Below are 20,526 nucleotides of genomic sequence, written 5' to 3' on the forward strand. Positions count from 1 at the left end.
GCTGATGATACTCTAATGCCCTCCTCCTTGCAGAGGAGAGCTGAAGAAACTGCCTGGTATACAGCCAAGGAGAGAGAAAGGAGGTAAAAATCCTCACTCCTTCCCCACAACAACACACAGAGATTCCACTTCAGTTGGGGATTCTCAAGCTCAGGACCTCTGTACAAATGCTGAGAGACCCACTTACAGAGATCACTTGCTGAAAGGGCATAGGGATACTGCCAGACTTCAAGAGAGAGGGGAAAAAAAGACAACAGCTCCTCACCCAATTTCAAGGGATCACCACATGTCCTTCAGCTGTTGACACTGCACAGTTTCTGAAAACCCTCCCTCCAGACCTCCACCATCACCACACACAGTGTGTGAAGTATATCCAACTCTTACCCCCTTGACGTTGGTTACATACCCCTCTCCCTTATGCTAGGTAGGAATTTAGTGACAGAGGACGGCTGATTGTGAAAAGCTATAATGACTGGTGTTCTGTCTCAGCTCTGTCCTAACCTTTCCTCTGTGTATGTGGGCATATGCACGTGCACGTGCACGTGTGTGTGTGTGTGTGTGTGTGTGTGTGTGTGTATAAAATCATGCACTCTACCTATACCTTGCATAATTACATTATCTTTGTGTACAACAGATGTTTATTAGGATGCTTCTAAGGAGCCAAACCTTTTACATGAGAAAGTAATTATAGTTTTTCATCTATAAAATGGGGATGATATCTACCCTTCTTTGAAATAATTTGATAAATCATTTGAAAAAAGTATGAAATACTGCATAAAGATGTTATAATGGTGAACATAGGATCACAACTTGGAGCTAAAAAGGACCTTGGAGGCCACTGAATATAATCTCCTTATTTTTCAGATGAAGAAACTGTTGCAAGAGAGAGACTTGCCCATGATTACCAAACTATAAGTGTCTGAGGTGTGGACTAGGAACCTCGTTGGAATCTTCCCATTTTCAAATTTAATGCTCTACTCCCTATCCTATGAGGCCTCCAGTGATGATGGAGAATTGATTTGCTGATCTTTAATTGTAGATTTTCCCCTTAATAAAATAGAAGTGAGTCTGCCATCACTAATCCCTAAATAAATTTAGCATAAACCTTAGGTTTTCAAATCTATTTATAACTACTGAAATATGTTTGCTTTTCATACCCTGACAGTTACCATGAACGTGTCTGTTTTGGAAGACAGAGTTTGAGTTCATTCTTAACATTATACCAAAAAAAATGGTAAAGTAAAAGTATAAATTTCTTGAATCTCCACAGATCCTTAATGATTGCTCCAATCCCTGCTTATTTATTCTTCTCTAAAATATTAAGATATCAACAAGCCTTTTTTTTTTTTTTGGTGAGGCAATTGGGGTTAAGTGACTTGCCCAGGGTCACAAAGCTAGCAAGTGTCAAGTGTCTGAGGTCGAATTTGAACTCAGGTATTCCTGACTCCAGGGCCAATGCTCTATCCACTTCGCTGCCCCAACAAACCTTTTTTTACAGGAAGAGGGTAGCCTCTTGTTAAAAAGGCTGGGTATTTCAAAAGCCATATTTGAGCTGTGGAGTGTGTCCATATCTATAATACACAGATTCAGTGTATCTTCAATTTTTATGCTTAAAACTTTGAATTCAGAGCTAGACTTCTAGGGTCTCTAATCCCAAAACAAATTCTGTGTTCTATTAGAGATAACTGAGAGCCTCACAATAATGACATTTTTTTTATTGTCAAAACAAACAAAAAGCCCCACAATATCCAAAGCCCATAATCCTTCTGCGTCCCTTATTTTCATTTAGGAATAAGGAAAGTCATTCCCCTGGCCTAGGTGCTTGTCATTGATTTCACATACCTTCACCAGTAAACTCAATTATTTTCCATTTAGCTTGGAAGAGGAGGAGGCAATTTAAAGTAAGTAGAAGATCCTATCCTTGATTTTGAGGTTTTAGAGTATATTCATGTGATTCCATGACAGCTATAATTTACATAAACTAGTTTCACCATCCAATCCCAGCCTATAGAAGCTTAATCATCTCTGAGTGCAGCCACACCATTTTAATTAAATCTGATGAGCTAATAAAAGTCCTAGAGTGGACATTAGACCTTACCTAGAAAAAAAATTTGTAACTACCAGGCAAGAGCCTCTCCAGAAATGTAAATAAATGGGAATCTTGGATTAGATGGCCTATGAGAATCCTTGCAGCTCTGGATGTGTGATCCTAAGATATAGTTTTCATTTGATTAGCTGTCCACCACTGGGGCAAATATGAAAGCATTTGTATCATCATAATTTAAGATAAATTATTTTAATTTTCCCTATAGGATATCCGTGGTAACACATTGTGGCCAGACAAAGCTAAAGATAAACATCCTCACTGCATGTCTAGGCAATGGGAAAATACTGTCATTCATTATTATAAATTAGATTATTGTTCATTGAGAATATCCGAGAGAGCTTGCTAAGGGTGGGAGAAGGAATCATAAAAAAGACCTTTTTAAAAGAAAAGTTGTAGGGGCAGCTAGGTGGCTCAGTGGATAGAGCACTGGCCCTGGATTCAGGAGGACCTGAATTCAAATCCGGCCTCAGACACTTAACACTAGCTTTGTGACCCTGGGCAAGTCACTTAACCCCAACTGCCTCACAAAAAAAAAGAAAAAGAGAAAAGAAAAGCTGTAACTAAGCTGATACATCAAAATTAGAACTTTCTCAAGTGAAATGCTGTCAAGGACTTACACCAAAGTGAAGAGAACTGAGTCTCTGAGAGGAGAAAACACACACACATACACACACACACACACACACACACACATACACATATCTTCAGACAACTCATAAGTGTTGGAGAGGACAAGTAGAAGGCCCACACAGGGTGAAAGCTATCAGTCAGAGTCTGCCTTCTAGCAGGGTAACATCCTTCAGGTGTGACCAGGTATCTGACTTTATAGTTCTTTTCACCAAGCATGTCCACCATTCAAGAAAGACAATGAATCTTAGGAACAGGATACTATTGGAACATCAGAATGGAACAGACACAATTGAAAGATTTCTAAACTAAAGGAATAGCTGTAGTTAAATAACTCATTTCATTTTTTTAATCTCTTTCTGACATGGGCTGACAAAACTAAGATATAACATATCTAGATTTTACTAGCAAATGGAAAGAAAACTTCATTCTACTTTAAACAAAAGGCAGTTCATATCTAATTTCTGCATGGTCTGGTAATGGAACTTTACTTTGAAGTCACAGGTTTGATATATGTTCATCAATTTGAAACTAGAGTGATCCTTGAGAATCATTTAGTCTAAACCTCTCAAATGAATAAACCGAGGCACACGAAGAAAATATGAACTGGTCCTTTTATCCTTTTCCATTAGGTCCAATCATTGATAACTTACATGCTATACTACGAGGATCATAAGCAATGATTGTTGATACAGTTCATTTAGCAAAGTCCTGCCTTGTCTCATATTTTCTATTGTTTTTTCATGCACTGCTGTATTTTAAAGTTCTTAAGCAAAAGCATTGTGTCCCCTTTTCAAAAAGCAGTGTGTGTGTGTTAGATACCCTTTAGTCGCTGCTCGATAACTATTTGTGGATTGGAGGGTGTGATAGTATGAAGAACCTGTGAAAAGTGGTCAAGCCTGACATTTCATGTAAAGGTTTATCTACTGTATACAGTGACTAGATTGTGAGTTCCTGGTAAGAGGTCAAAACATTGTATTTTGGGGGGGGTATGCCACAATAAAGTGGCACACAGTGCTTGGCACAGAATAAAAGCATGTTAAATACTTCTTTCTTGGCTATTTTGAACAAATTGGCATCAACAGTGAATTTCACCTTGACCTATCCACATTCTGACATATCATAAGTGAAACAGTAGAAAGTGTCCTGACCTTTGGCAAGCGCTCGGGGTCACCAGGGTGCCGGGGAATGACCTTCTGTAACCTCTGGAAACCATAATCAATGGTGGGTTCATTGAGAGCTGCAAGAGAGAAATCACAATTAGAAGACTGCAGGAAAACAAAGCACTTGGTTTTCTGAACTGACAATGAGGGTACAACAATGGCAGCTAAAAATCCTGACTGGTTCTTTTTATCTTAGATGAGCCCCTAGCATCAAGGCTGAGTTCAAAGACAGTTTGAGGTGAGATGTGAGGATTTGGCTTAATCAGATACTAAACCCCACCTGCTCCAGAGTATATTATGGTGTTTCTGCAAGTGTAGGGACTTTGCAAATAATGCAAGAATTAGACAATTGTTTAAAACATCTGCAAAATCTCTGCTATGAATTATTTGATAAAATACTTAGTACCTCTTCCCCCAACATTTTCATGTCCTACGAAAAGTCCTTTTTTGATTAAAAGCTAGATGCCAAATGCAAAAGAATCATTCATGTTGCTAGGTAGTGTTAAAGTAATGGATATAAAACCCTCCTATGTTCTGTATGGACAGATTTTTTTTTTATTATTGAACCACAAGCTTGCTATGGTTTGTCATTTAAAGGGAAAAAATCCAACCTCTGCTAAAAGTCACAGTTAATATCCCCTAAATCCTCTATTTATTATATAAAATGTTTAATAGTCTCTTTGAGTGGAGGCTGATTATCAAGAAATTCAGAGTAGTCAGACTTGATTTTAGCTTGCTAAATGGAACAATGGGCTTTGTTCTAACCACATCAGCTGCCAGATATTGAGTCTTGGTGCATCTCCAAAGAACACCTCATTTTGGTGCCCACCTATAACTAGTCTGATCATCAAACTGACCTGGCCCCCTTGGATTCTCCAATTATTCATGTGTACAAAGAATAGAACTACATTATCAAGCACCTTGGTTCTCCTTGAAAAACTAAGCCCCTTGGCTGGGGAAAAGTGTGAGCTCCATCGCCTTCTCATACCCCATAAAGTAAAAATGGTTTCTTTTTTTCCTCTCACAAAAGTTTTAAAATTATAACCAGAGCAAACAGCATGGTGTTTTTTCATGCTGAATATAGAGGCACTATTTGTGTTCTTGACATCCATCTATACATTAAAAACAAGTTACTATATGCTGTACTTAAAATGCATTTCCATTAACCTAAATTTTAAAAGTACTATTGAAAGTACTACCAACTTTAAAAACTGTATTAAATTCAAATAGGTCCCAAGGCTAATGGAAGCAATTTGTATACCAACCCAAACTGACTGGCCCACTTTTCAAAATACAGGTATGATAATCTTGTGGTTTTAAAAGGACATTTAAATTGAAAGACTGTGAATTTAGTACATAATTATACCAATAGAACCCTTTAACTTGTCAACTTGTAAATCTAAAAGGCTATCAATCATTTCTAAAGAGGAAATAAACCTTAAAATTCCTTGATTGACAGTGCTTACTTTTTATGTAAAAAAAAAAAGGAAAGAAAAAAAGGCAGCTTAAAGTGGTCAGAAATCCATTTACAAAAGTACATTGTTTTACATAGGTGAGTAAAAAGCCAATAATTACACCTCCAAAAGACACATAAATCAGAGTAAGTACTTTTTCTTCACTTATATATTTTAAGTTGAAGTGAACTTCAGATAACTTTTTATTAAAAAGACTTTTTTCAAATGTGATGCTTATTGAAATTGTTAATAGAGTAGCATTTTCATTTAAGATAATGTAATCATTTTTGCAAATATGAGATTTAGCCATTTTCCCACCTTCCAAACAGTAAACTTTCAACCTGTCTCTTGTGGAAATTAACTAAAATTACACCCAGGTGTACCAAATCTGTCTATCTATAAGAGTGTATGAGTTAAGGCACAATATTTATTATTCCTCCCATTTTATGAATTACTTTCTAAACCCTTGAGGAGGATTTTTTTTCAAATTAGACTTGCAGAGAAAAAGCCATGGAGCTCTTTATGCAGCAAAGCTGTTACTCGTAAAATCGTCAGCATTTAATCAAGGAATACACAAGCTTGATGGAAATGAGCACCCAGGTGTAAGTTATTTTCCTGTTTCCACCACTCTAAGCTAATTGCCAACAAACTACATCTTATATTTTTAGCAAAACATTGGAACTGTACATGTAATAGGGTTAGTAATTAAATTGATATTTAAATAACTACACAATGTAAAGATTCTAAAAATTTGGATTCTTGTTTTTAAAAAAAGACACCAATAAAGTCTGGATGCTTGAGGTTTTCTTCTTCTTCTTTTTTTCAAATTTCCCATAATGAGTTCCTACTGTGTCAACAAAACTTTGGTTGTTAATTGGATGATTGTCTGATATATCTTAGAGAGGAATTTGTTTCTCTGGCCAGACTGCCAACTTAGAGCAGAATGATCGACACTTAATATCAGCAATTAAAAGAACCTGTTCAAATATCATATGGAATTCATAGCTTGGGAAAGCTGAAAGAACATTTTACCAGAGAAAACTCATTCAGCTGCTGCAAAGAGTAATTGAATTAGATGCATTTTAACATCATTATTCAAAGAAAAATAAATATACTATAAAGAAGCATACTATATGATATAAAGGAAAAATTTCAGACTGTAAGACAAAGCCTTCTAATTTATTTTCCATACCTTCATGTTTGCTCATATTTTCTTCCATGTTAACCCACAAACTGCCTGCCCCATACCCAAATCTACCCCAATTTGTGCTCATAAAATTACAAAAAACCTTTAGTATTCCTGGGTTGCAAACCAAAGAGAAAGAGGTCAAATCCCACTGCAACAAATTTAAAGGAATTGACTAGATTCTCTGACTTTTGCTTAAAATAAGTGAGCGATCCATTGACTAAGACTTAGAAATATTTCGTTATTTATAACAGTGTTAGTTATAAAGGAATTCGATCCATATATAACTGACAATGACACATGAAGCCAGACCATAAAAGAAATGGTTTCCACTCTATTCAAAACTATAGTCATAATTCCTTAAAGTTCACCTAATCCAACCATTCCCTAATACATCCCCACTAAGTGGTCACCCAACCTTTGCTTAAAGACCTCTGATTGAGAGAACTATTACTTCCCTATGCCCGTTATATTTTTGAACAGCTCCCATGGCTATGAAGGTCATTCTTATATTGCACCAAAGATCTGTCATCTTTGTTTTTATTTTATTTTATTTTATTTTTTGCAGGACAATGAGGGTTAAGTGACTTGCCCAGGGTCACACAGTAAGTGTCAAGTGTCTGAGATGGATTTGAACTCAGGTCCTCCTGAATCCAGGGCCTGTGCTTTATCCACTGCACTACCTAGCTGCCCCCAGATCTGTCATCTTATAAATTCTACCCATTGGTCCTAGTTCTGCCTTCTGGAGCTATAGCAAAATTAAGTTCTTCCCTTCTCCACATAAAGCAACAGGTTACACAAAAGTAATAGCTTTTGGTCATAATAAAATTAACAAATTATTAAAATATGTACCTATTCATAATGTCTCTGAAAACCACTAAAATTCAACCAGGAGGGAAGGAATTCTAGGAGACATCACAGAATTTTGTCCTAGAAATCTGTAGCCAGGTACAAAGGGACCAAAGGCAGAGTTTCTTAACCTGGGGGTCCATGAATTTGGCAGTGGTTTTTTATACTTTAATAATCATAGTGCAACATAATTCCTTTCTTTTGTAATCCTGTGTATTTATCTTGTTCATAAAAAAACAATTCTGAGAAGGGGTATGTAGACCTCACCAGACTGTCAAAGTGGCAGAGGGCAAAAAAAAAAAAATGCTTAACACCCCCCTAACTCTAAAGAATCTAGTTAAGCCCACCATTCAGGAACATTGAGAGCAATCAGTACAATAGGAAGAAAGTGTGGTTCCCAGAGTGATTTTGCTGAATTACAGATAATTATGGGGATTCAGACAAAAAAGACACAATGGGCCAAAGCTCTAACAGTTGTCCATAAATTTTCACAGTAAAGAAGAAAGGTGAATGTCAGGCAATAAGGTCCTCCCTTGTAAATTTCACCTTAGCATGCAATTAAAGATATTTTCCTAGACTGTTCCAGTAGCCTAGGTAGTTAATGAATATTTGCTGGTTGTGAGAGCAATGGATGTGTACAATAAATTGGCTACCTAGTCTTAACTATGTGGCTTTCCAATCCTGATCTAAGTTAGAAAGCCTTCTGGAAAGACATGATTAATGACATGAGAGGGGAGGGGGAATTTTTGAGAAGGGGGTGGATTAATGGAAGAAAGTTAGTAGATATGCAATAGAAATGATGCCTCACCTTTGTGTCTTTACTGCTGAAATTTAAGAATATTGCCCTCACCTCAAGCCAGGGATCTAGTGATGCAGAGAGTATCTGATGGTTATATCATATCCCCTTTTTGATATCATTTTAAGATGTGTCTAAATAATTCCACAACTTAGTGAAAGCAGAGGTCAATGGAAGGGGAGATTAGTTAACACCATTTTCATATTAGGGAAGGTATTCTTTATAAACTATTTGAATTTGCTTTTACTACATACCCCCCAAAACATTCAACTTTAGACTAAGTGTTTTAACTATCCCTTTCTCCTTGTAGGACACTCACTGTAGGTCAGAGGAGTTTCTAATTCAGGAGAGACATTGCCAAATACATTTCTTGTGCAATGATCACATAGCCATGCTACATGCAGGCAATAATCTAAGAATAAAAACAGTTGCTTTTTTATGCAATAAAGCTAATCATAAGATTACAAAATTCAATTCAGACCTATCAAGTAATGAACAAATCCAAACCAAACACACATGTGAATTGTGGCTTTTCTATGCTTGGTTTATTTTTTTTTAATCCACTTCACAAATGCATCAAATAAAGAAAATTCTTTTCAAGGAGATTTCTTTGCAAATTAAAATCATTAAGTCAAGACAGATGCATTCTTTCTTGGTTTATTCTCTTTACAAAGTTTCCTTTTTTTATACTTCTCACTCTCCTCCCTGCCCCCTACCTCCCTCACTCACTGAATACTTATTCCCAGAAGCAATGGAAATTGAAAGGGGGTGGGGGCTTGAACACCAGGGATGGTGTTCTGGGTGCCATTCCAATGCTAGCTCAGAATTTCCCTGCTTTTATAGCTCAGTGTCTCACTGCTATGCCTTAACATATTTCTGAGGTTTTAATTTCCTTTTTTTAATACTTGTGTGACATGATGTCATTTTGACTGGAAATAAAAAGAAATGCAGATATTAAGGAAGGTAATATTTATATTCTATTGCCATTTAATGTCCAAACAAATATCCAGACTCCATGCCAAGTAATAAATAAAGCCTCATAGCGCAGAGTCAATGATGAAGCCAGCACCTGGGTCTCTGTGCTTCCCCAGTGACTGCTCTCCATTTGAACTGAAGGAACAACTGCACAGCATTCTGCTCCAAGGCAGATCCATTCTTGTCATGAACATTATTGCATATGTGTTATGCAAAGTCATTTTTCCCCATAATAGCCTCATTTTTCCCCCAGTCACTAAATTAACATCCAGAGGTAAACAATAAAACAGCAAGTTATCTCTGTGATCCTATCTTTAAAATTGACTTAAAAGTACATAAACCTAAAATGTCAACCAGGCACCTCCATGCAATCCAGGAATCTGGGTAAATGGAGGGATTTGTTGTACTCCCAGCAGCATGGGTATTTTATTACTTTGCCCAGGCACTCAGCACCTGGCATCTGTGTCTCATCATCTCAGCAGAACAAGGATACACCCCAAATAAGCCTAATATCAAATTGTTGCAGACAGTGTCTGGAGGCACTCTCAGAATGACATCTTTTTAAAGCTTGGGGACCCTGCGCATCTCAAGGGTCAGCTGACTGAACCTCTAGAAATGGCAGTAGAATTATGTAGAACTTATAGATACTCATTTGGCATGCCAAAAGTGGACATAAACACTTGATGATGCTCTTTGCACTTTTCTTAGATATTTTTGCTTTTGATTTATTTGCATTCATGTACTATTTCACCCTTCTAACTTCGTAAGCTCTTTGAAGGCAACATGACTTCCTTTCCATGAGTTTTCCCCACATTTCTTCCCATTGGGCTATTAATACAAGAGATATTCAATAAATATAGATGTAAGAAAACTATGAAGAGATGGGAAGAAGAAGGAAAATTGAGTACAAGTTTTTCCTCTGCTACTTACTTCCTTGTGACACTGGGAAAAATCATTTAACCTCTCAGTGCTTCAGGAAATTCTTTCAATTTATAAGTTGCAGAAGATTTAGAGAAATGCATTAGAAAGATTTGTTTATATCCTGAGAGTTATCTGTACCAATCAATCACAGGTCTGAATTCCAAAATGTTTAAATGTTGATATCAAATTGAATTTCACTGACTGTGGCTCATTTTTCATGGTGTCTTTTATACCTTCTGGTTTGAGGATGACCCTCCTAGATTTTTAGAATCAGTAGAAATCTTTCTTCAAAGAAATTACTTCAACTACACAAATGACAGCAGTCTAGGTACAGCTTGTTTTAAGAAGGTGGTCCAAATATAAAAGCTATACAGACTGTTAAGAAGCACACATGAGGGAAAATTTGAGAAATAAAAAATGTGAAAAACCTAGAAGAACATGGGATGACGAAATGCAGAATGCTCTCCAAGAAAGGGGAGTGAAATGGAAGAAAGCTCAAATGCCAGCCAAAGGGATGGAAAGAGCTGGATGGATACTTGGAAAGCTGAAACCATTCGAAGTGCAAGAGGAGGAGGAAGGAAGAAAAAGTGGCAGCTTGTTTTCAAAGAAAAATATTACTCAACTTTCCTAATGTGAACAAAATAACTTCTCCTCTGCCATGCACTCTCCCTATGCTGAAGGTTTTTTAAAATAAATATTAATTTATCACAATAATGCTTGTTCAGGGTGTTATTTTAAATATACCCAGAGGTCACATAACATACTTTCCCAGTGCTTTAAAAACATTTTCATATTGATTTTTAAAAAAAATCCTTGTGACCTAAGTTATCAAGGGTTGGTGAAGTTACTTATCTGAAGTCACACAGCAAAAAAGGTAGCAGAAATAGAGCTGGAACAGAGGTCTCTCTCTGTCTCTCCCCCTTTCTCTCATTCCTTCTCTCTCCCTCCCCCACCTCTCTGTGGTGGTCCAATACTACTCCAGACTAATATTATTATTATTATTATTATTATTAATATTATTATTAATTATCATCACCACATTCCAGTTGGTAGCAACTTGATAAGTCCTCATAGCAAATCAAATAGCCAGACACATTTTAATTAAACCTCCATGAACCATAAGATACTAGGGCTGGCAGGGCTCTCTAGAGAACATCTGGCTCCACCCCTGCCTTCAGAGAGGTGAATGTTTAATAAATCATCCATAGTCCTTTGCTGCCTATCCTCCAGGGATGCAGATTCTCCTATCTCTTCAAGATATCATCCCAATATTTTTATCACTCTGATGGTAAATAAATACACACTCATACATATAGGGGTGTGTGTGTGTGTGTGTGTGTGTGTGTGTGTGTGTGTGTGTATACATACACATATATAGTGTGTGTTTTATATATATATATAAAACATATATTTTTATATTTCATATATATTTATACATATACATATTCCTTCAGTCAAACTGAGGTCTCTTATTTTAATTTAAGCCCATTTCCTCTTGTTCAGTCTTCTGAGGACCAAGAGGAGTTATTGTGTGACTGATAGGTCTGAACTGAGCTCTCAAATATTGATTTCCCTTTAGGGGCAACAATGGTTGATGCTGTTGAGCACAGCAAGAGACACATAAAACCAACGCTGCTCATCCGACCACCAGATGGTATTTTCTGGAAAAGTCTTGGGGATCATTTCTTTTTGGTGGAATAAGTGGAACAATCTATTCCTGAACAGGTCCCTTTGCTGCCCTGGAGGCTAAATTTCTTATCTAAAATGGGAAATAGGTGAATACATAGATAATTATGAAAAATTACGCTGGCCCATAATTGTAATAAACTTCCTGAGAAAAGTTACCACGGTATCAACTATGATATTTTCTGAACAGCTTGACCTTCCAGATTTAATTTAGGTCTTCAATCTTTAATCCAAGAGTAAAACTAACATGAAATCCCTCAAGGAAACAGTAGTTTATAGGCTTTCATAAGCTCGTCCCTACTCCCCTCCCCTTTTGGGCTGTCCCCAGTTTGGTGACAATCGCAGGTTTGTTCATTTGGATGAGGAGAAGGATGATTTTAACTATATAATGGATGACTGCATTTAAGCAGTGAAGGCCAACATAGTTTGTCTTGCTTCCCTAATGTTTTAAGGGGAAATCTATAATTCTCCAGCCTCCTGGCATATCTTCTGATTTAACAAGAGTAATATTACTTTCTGTAATTGTTCTTCAGATTTCTTCCCAAAGAGTTTTGACAATAACTGTTATCAGAGAAAAAAAATCACCCCAGCCTGTCTGATAAACATGTTTTCTTGCCCTCACACCCCAGTGAGTGCTGTGACAGTATACTTTTATCATCTAGTGTGTGCTCAGAATGAGCTTAGAACAGCAATTGCCGGGAATAGGCAGGCGATAAACCGCATTGATTTAACACATCTTGTTTTCAATCATGCTCGGATTTTCTGAGCACGCATTTTTCCTGTACTCCAGCTTGTAGCTTTTATCTGACGAGCTGATCCCTTTTCACTGGAAAATGAAAAGGTCGCACAATAAGACACGGTTTACTGGAACTTGAACGCGCACCAGGGAAAGTATTTTAGATAAATACTGTCAGACATAGTGGAGCTGAATTTCAACAACACAATTGCTAAACAACAATACTTATTACTCTCCTAGAACAAGCCTACAAGCAACTTATGGCTCACAGCAGGGGGGAGCACAGAGTCAGGTTCAATAGCTAAGAAAATCTTCCCAGAGTCTGTCTAAAGATGCAGCGTTCTTTTTAACTGACGTCTAGCACTAACCAAGCACAGGCTCCTGGGCCATTGTCCTACTTGTGATTGCTAATGACACATTTTATGAGATGACTACCGAATGGTCCCACTGCTCACAAGTCATTTCCGCTAAGCCAGGATGGGCAGGTTTCAGGACACTTGTCTAATTAAGTTAGAGTATTCCACAGACAGACAAAAAGGATTTGAGATAGAAAAGCAAACAAGATGGAATCATGCTAAAACGTGGAATAAATGGGTAATTCGCCTGCGGTTAAATTGCTTTAACAGATAACATGCAAACAGAGTAATGTCAAGCATATCTCTAAGAAGTGTAACATTTCTATAGCACTTAATGGTTTACAAAGTGATTTCCTTCTTAAGGAAAGCCTTGTGTGTGAGGTAAGCAGTGACACAGAAACCTGAGACTTTTGACCAAAAACACAACTAATAAGTGGCAGATTCAAACCCAATTTCATCTGATTCAATGTCCTGTATACTTCCACAAGTAGTGTTTTGTAGATAAACTGGCCTTGCAAATAGTGGCCAGCCCAAACTCTGATTCAAATGCCAGGTGGCGAAATGGATAGACTGCTTGGCATAAAATCAGGAAGACCTGAGTTCCATTGTAGGCTCACATTTTTATTAAGCTCTTACCATGTGCGGCTCTGAATATGAGTAAAAAACAAAGTCCCTCTTCTCAAGGAACTCCCGTTCTAAAGGCAGAGACAAGTAAATAACTATGTGGATACAAGATACATGCAATGTAAACAAAAGGTAATCTGAGGAAAGACACCAGCAGTGTGGGGGAAGTAAGGAGGGAAAGGCTCCCTGTAGAAGGTGTGCAGAGTGTGCAGAGGAGCCCCCATCTTGGGGGCTGGAGTGTGCAGAGGAGAATAAAGCATAGGAAGGGGTTGGGCCATGAAAGGCTTTAAATTCCACACAAAGGATTTTCTATTCTATCCTATGAGTACTAAGGAGCCACAAATGTTTATTTAGTAAGTAGGGAGGCAAAATGGTCAGAAATGTACTTTAAGAAACATTGATCTTGGGGGCAACTAGGTGGCACAGTAGATAAAGCACTGGTCCTGGATTCAGAAGGACCTGAGTTCAAATCTAGCCTCAGACATTTGACACTTACTAGCTGTGTGACCCTGGGCAAGTCACTTAACCCTCATTGCCTCGCCCAAAAAAAAAAAAAAAAAAGAAAAAGAAAAAGAAAGATAAAGAAAAAAAGAAATATTGATCTTAGTTCCTCTGCTTTCCATGCCCCCAAGCTGGGTACTCCCTGGAGTTGTAGGGGGAGGGGGAAGCTACTCTCCAGGTTCCTTCTGTGGGTTGTCTTCCCCCATTAGATTGTAAACTCCTTGGAGACAGGAATTGGCTTTTAAAAAAAATTCTATCCCCAGGGCTTAGCACAATGCCTGGCATATTTTGTTGCTGTTCAGTCATTCATTCAGTCATGTCCAATTCTTCATGACCACATTTAGTGTTTTCGGGACAAAGATACTGTAGTAGTTTGCAATTTCCTTCTCTAGTGGATGAATGCAAATGGAAGTTAAGTTACTTGGCCAAGGTAACACAGCTAGTGCGTGTCTAAGGCCCAAAGGTTTTCCTGACTCCAGGCCCAGCATTCTACCTGCTGAGCCATCTAGCTGGCTTAATAAATGTTACTGGGGGGCAGCTAGGTGGCGCAGTGGATAAAGCACCGGCCCTGGACTCAGGAGGACCTGAGTTCAAATCCGGCCTCAGACACTTGACACTTACTAGCTGTGTGACCCTGGGCAAGTCACTTAACCCCCATTGCCCCGCAAAAAAAAAAAAAATGTTACTGAATTGAATAATAGAATAATGAAGTAGGAAACAATGTTCTGAGAAGGGGGTCCAAAGACTTTTCTAGAAGTAGTACAGGGCACAAAGAAGGTGAAGAACATCTGCTCTTAAAAATCTAAATACGCCCAATATTCAGAGATAAGGACAATAGGAAGAAAGCATGGTTCCTAGTGATATTTCCCTGAATTACAGACAATTACAGAGACTCCAAACAGAAAGAGACAAAGAAACCAAGGATTCCTTGAAACCTAGGATGGGGACATCAGTCAATAAACATTTATCAAGTACTGACTGTGTGCCTTAGTCAGTGGATAGAGTGCGGGGCCTTGAGTCAGAAAGGAAGTAGCAAAACACTCCAGTATTTTTGCCAAGAAAACCCCAAATGGGGTCACAAAGAATCAGACATGACTGAAAAACAACTGAACAAACAACAACTACGCTTTGTACCAGATGCCCTGCCAAGTTCTCGATCTTGTTGTATGTGCCAGCAGGATCTTACTACTGGCCTTATATACAATTGCACTTCATAAAGCATTAGTAACTAACTAATTTGTTTGACCATAATTTATCCAAACAAGATAAAGAAAAGAAAGCTAAGGGCACACCTGAGCCCTACGTATAATTCAGATTCACTTCAGTTCCAGCTAGATCGCTACAACCTATTAGACATAGAATCAAAGACTCAGAGAATGTCAGATCTAGAAGTGTCGTTAGCAATCAGTTAGTCCAACCCTGTCATTGTAGTTGTAATAACTCTTTTATATAGCTCTGTAGGATTTATAAACTTGCCTCACCACAACCCTGTGAGATACCAGTACAAGTATTATTATCCCCATTTTTTAGATGAATATACTGAGGATCACAAAGATTAAGCAGATTGTCAAGATGATAAAGATATTACATGTTAAAGCCAAGATTTATCTCCTAAATTCAAGTCTAAAATTCTTTCTCCTATCCCATACTTCCTCCCTCAAAGTGTCCAGTGTCCAGTGCTTCTTTATCTTTGAATTTTCCCATTGGTCTCCATTTCATGGACTCCCTCTATATTACTGGGCTTTTGTTTTTTACATTGCCCCCTATTGAAGGCATGCACAGAATAAAACGGGGGACGGAGAAGACCATCTCCACCACATGGCGCATTGCAATAATCTGCCTCTCCTAACTAGGTAGGATTCTAACCCATGACCAGGAGAGAAAATGTCTCTTTTGTCCCCAAAGCATTTATATGAGGTGCCATGTTATATGTAACTAGAACTGAATCTGCCCTTTTAATGTTAGTGTACTTACATATGAGTCCCCAGTGTTTTCCAATCAATAGATGTTTAGATAAGTAATTCACTCATTTTGGAGCAGTAGTTATTGTGTGGGCAACTGGTATGTGGCCACTTCCGCAATAACCTTCGGTCTCCTGACCAAGTGAACATTACAGTCACACGTTTGTTGCTATTAGCTCATGATATGCTGGAAACCAATTTTAAAAAGCAACTAATAAAGCAGCACATAAAAAATTACTGTGTAATTACCTCTCAGTCAGGTAAAATCTCCTGTGACAATAAAGCCAGGGGATATGCCAAACTAGAAAAGCATGTTCTCCCTGTATTTAAAACCAGGCAGTGGCTATCTTTAAGTGAAACATTAAAATCCACTGGAGCCTGCTAAATAATATTATTTTGACAGAGCCTCTCTTTAACATCATTTTGAAGAATTTATCCCATTAATCCCTATAATATCTCCATAAGCCAGAGAGAACAGAATATACAAACCACTAGGTTCCACTGTTGGCGAAGCTTTCAGGTTTTTCTCTTCTAATCTGGGGTCAACAGAACCGTGAATGGCTAATCTGCATGTACAATTTATCATGCATCCCCTCCCCATTGTACCACCACATTACATTTCTCTGTGTACACTCAAGAACACAAGGGGTTTTTTTTTGTTTGTTTGTTTTGCACATACAGAAAGGAAAAGGAGGCAATGTGTTTTTAGTGAGGCAGTTGGGGTTAAGTGACTTGCCCAGGGTCACACAGTTAGTAAGTGTTGAGTGTCTGAGACTGGATTTGAACTCAGGTCCTCCTGACTCTAGGGCCAGTGCTCTATCCACTGCGCCACCTAGCTGCCCCTGGCAATGTGTTCTAACTGGAGAATGGGTTCCACTGTGAGGAAGATGGGATAAGGAGTTCTCTAACAACCCTGGGAAGTCCATTAATATAAAGAGGACAAAAGAGCCCATTTCTATTCTATTTATTATCCCCCTCTTTTTCTCTAGTTTCCCCTCCCCGCCACTTTTTACCCAAGTATTAAATAGGTTTCTTTGGTAGATATTGATTGATGTTAGCTTGAAGAGAAAAGAATGAGGGCAAGAACAGCAGTGATTGAACCTGGGTCAACTGTCAAGCCCTATGTTCACTGTTGTTGAAGGGTTTGTGGGACATTTGACATCCTGATTTTCAGGACACAGGATTACCACTCCCTGATAGGAGTTGTTTGACCCCATTATAATGAACAGCAGCTAGTTGGTTCAGTGCATAGGTAGCATCTTGGGCCTGGAGTCAGGATGACTCACCTTTCTGAGTTCAAATCCAGCCTCAGTCATTTACTAGTTGTGTGACCATAGACAAGTCACTCAATTTCGTTTGCCTCAGTTTCCTCATCTGTCAAATGATCTAGAGAAGCAAATGCACACCACTCCAATATCTTTGCCAAGAAAAACCCCAAATGGGGCCACAAAGTGTGGGACACAATTGAAATGACTGAACATCAACAACACATTGTTACGGAAGCTCTTTGAGGATCTCCTGGAATATGGGGCACACTTAATAATGTTTGTACATCAAGTTCTACTTCAACTATTTCTAATGTTTTTCAGAAATGTAAAGTTGATAGCAATATACAGTTTTTCAGAGTTTTCAAAGTTGCTTTCACCTCCCTCCAGGTATGTTATATTGCCAGCATGTGATAGAATTATAGAGCTGGAAGGGACTGCGAAGGTCATCTAGTCCAATTTTTTCATTTAATAAATGAGGAAACTGATGCCCAAGGAGGTTTAGTGACTTAAACATCAGAGGCAAAAGCAGATCCTGACCATTGGCCTGAAAATCTCACCCAGATGCTCTCCCAGAATGGCAAACTGATGCCACCTCACCCTCCTCCACAACCAACAATCCACTGTGCAAAACAAACAAAAACACACAAACCCTACATCTCCCAACTCCGTGACTCAGGTTTATGGCACAGCTGCTCTCCCTGTCACCTCAAACTCATCACAGGACTCTTCTCTTTTCCTCATCCTCATATTCAGTTACCAAATCCTGTTGATCTTAACACCCTAAAGTGCCTCTCATTTCCCTGCAAAGCACTCTGCTCCACTGCTAACCACCTCTGCCTTTCTCCTGAATCTTATAGTACTCATCTCCCTAGCTTGAGTCACTCAAGTCTACAATCCATCCCTCACAGGACCTGCCAAAATAATCTTCCGAATACAAAGGTCTGACCATATCAAATTCCCTGTCCATAATCCTTCGGTGGTTCCCCAGTAGCCAAAGGATGGGGCAGCTGGGTGGTACACTGCATGGAGCACTAGGCCTGGAGTCAGAAAGACCAGAGTTCAAAATTGACCTCACACTCTTAATAGCTTTGTGGTCTTGGGCAAGTCACTTAACTCCTGCCTGCATAAAAACCGGATAAGGAAATGGCAAATGACTCCAGTATCTTTTCCAAGGAAATCCCACAGATAGTTGGTCCATATGATGATGAAAAACTGGATTGCTCCTGAACTACTGAACGATTATAGTCCATAGGATAAAATGCAAATTGTTTAGATTGGCCTCTAAGACTACACAAGATGGTTCCAAACACATGGTCCTTATTTCTTAGACTCATAAAACCACAGAATCTCAGGGTTGGAAGGGAACACAGAGGGCATCTAATCCAACACCAACATAAACAAAAATCAATTCAACCACATCACTCTACTCCTATTTACATGCTCTGCATTTTCACCTTATTTTACACAATTTTCCTTCATATAATCTATTTCCCATCCAAACTGAACTATGACTACCTTGTTGTTGATATTGTTGTGCATCTTACTTCAACCCTCTTTCATTCAAACTATCCCTAGTGCCTCAAAATGCCTTTCAATCTATCAAAATTCTCCTCTTCCTCAAAAGTCTACCTCAATTGCCGCCTCCTCCATGAAGCCGCTCCTGATCTCTTCACCTGAAATTTATCTTTATCCCCTCAAATTTTCTTAGAGAACTTCATATGAATCTCTCCTTTGCTCTCAGAAAAAAATCTGTTCTACTTTCTAGCATGTGAATGGAAGTGTTTTACCTTCCCAATTATATTACAAACTTTTTAAGGGCAGAGGCAGTCATTTTTCATCCTTCTATCCCTACTTCCTAGCACAATACCTTGCACATAGCAGGAGTTTAATGACCTAGAGAAGTGGTGTCAGACTCAAATAAAAAGGGGTATATACATATACATCTACATATACACATATAAATGTGTGTGTATGTGTGTATATCCCTACAACCCATAGATTGACCTAGAAAAAATTTTAAATAATAAAACTTAAAATTAAAAAAAATAGATTGACCTAGAAAACCACATGTTAACATTATCTATGTTTTCTTGTATTTCTTACTTTTTTGTTAAATATTTCTCAATTACATTATAATCAGGTTCTGGCCCCATTCAGGAGAGCTGTGGATTCCTTATATGGATTTGACACCTCTGCTTTAGAGTACTTAAGTAGCTGGAGTGAGTAAGAGAGAATGATGTTCTCTACTCATATAAAAAGTAGAAATTATAGCAAGGGAAGAGGGGATTAGCTTCTTTTTCCAATAGAAGGGTCTGGGAATTTTTTGGTTTTTCTTTTAATTTCTTTTCCCAAGTAGTAAAAGCAAGAAGTCATAGACTCCTGCCTTACAGTGAACAGACTCTATTTGATGTACTTAGAGGTAAGAGCTCTTAACCTTGTTAGATTTGGTGATGAATTGAGCCACCTTATTAATTTGAAGCTTGACCACTTTTTGGGGGGTAATAAAGATTTGTTCTTTGTCTTCACCTCAGTGTTTTCAACTTCACCTGTATCCCTGGGGTGACAGGATAAGACTATGAGCAAGACCACCTTGGGATATCATATATAATGACACAGCTCTAGAGTAATATTAATTGGTCTCATTTGTAATAGAGAAAATAGTGGTCTTCGGTATAAAAAACAAAAACCAAAAAATAAATGAATAAATAAATAAACAAACATATAAATAAGTGAACCTGAATGATTTTTTTTCCTCTTCAAGTTGGGAGGTGGTACAGGATGGGGGAGAGCAGGAGAGATGACGTGTGGAGACAAGACCTGGCATAAATGAATTAGGGAAAGGGAAAATAGGCAATCTTTGGTCTGATTTTTCTGTTTTCCTCAATTCAATTCAACAGATATTAATAAAATACCTACTACATATGCATTGTATTTAGTGTTAGGGAAGATAGGAAGAATATTTAAGTCCTAGGTCCCCTGTTCTCATGATGTTAATAATGTGGATGAGACATAGGATGTACAATATAAGTTATAGTAGTCATATGAGATAGGCAATATAATGAGACAGCTAGGTAGTGTAGTGGATAGAATGCTGGGCCTGCCCAGAATCAGGTAGACCCAAGTTCAATTGCAAACTTACATACTTGCTAACTGTATGACCTCAGGCAAGTCATTTAACTTCTGTTTGCCTCAGTTTCCTCCCTGTAAAATGGAGATAGTCATAGACCTACCTTTCAGACTCGTTGTAAGGATAAATGAGGTAACATTGTAAAGTGCTTAGCACTTAGCCTGGCATATAGTAGGTACTATAAAAATT

General features: G+C 38.1%; 1 protein-coding gene across 1 annotated transcript in view; it reads right to left on the reverse strand.

Annotated features, from left to right (window-relative positions):
- EBF1 (EBF transcription factor 1) overlaps positions 1-20,526 on the reverse strand; it is a 469,914-nt gene that overhangs the window by 33,745 nt on the left and 415,643 nt on the right. Inside the window, 1 exon segment of the mRNA XM_043988839.1 lies at positions 3,886-3,974. Within this exon segment, the coding sequence (XP_043844774.1) occupies positions 3,886-3,974 (89 nt within the window).

This window comes from Dromiciops gliroides, chromosome 2 (assembly GCF_019393635.1).
Source record: "Dromiciops gliroides isolate mDroGli1 chromosome 2, mDroGli1.pri, whole genome shotgun sequence".
Taxonomy (NCBI): domain Eukaryota; kingdom Metazoa; phylum Chordata; class Mammalia; order Microbiotheria; family Microbiotheriidae; genus Dromiciops; species Dromiciops gliroides.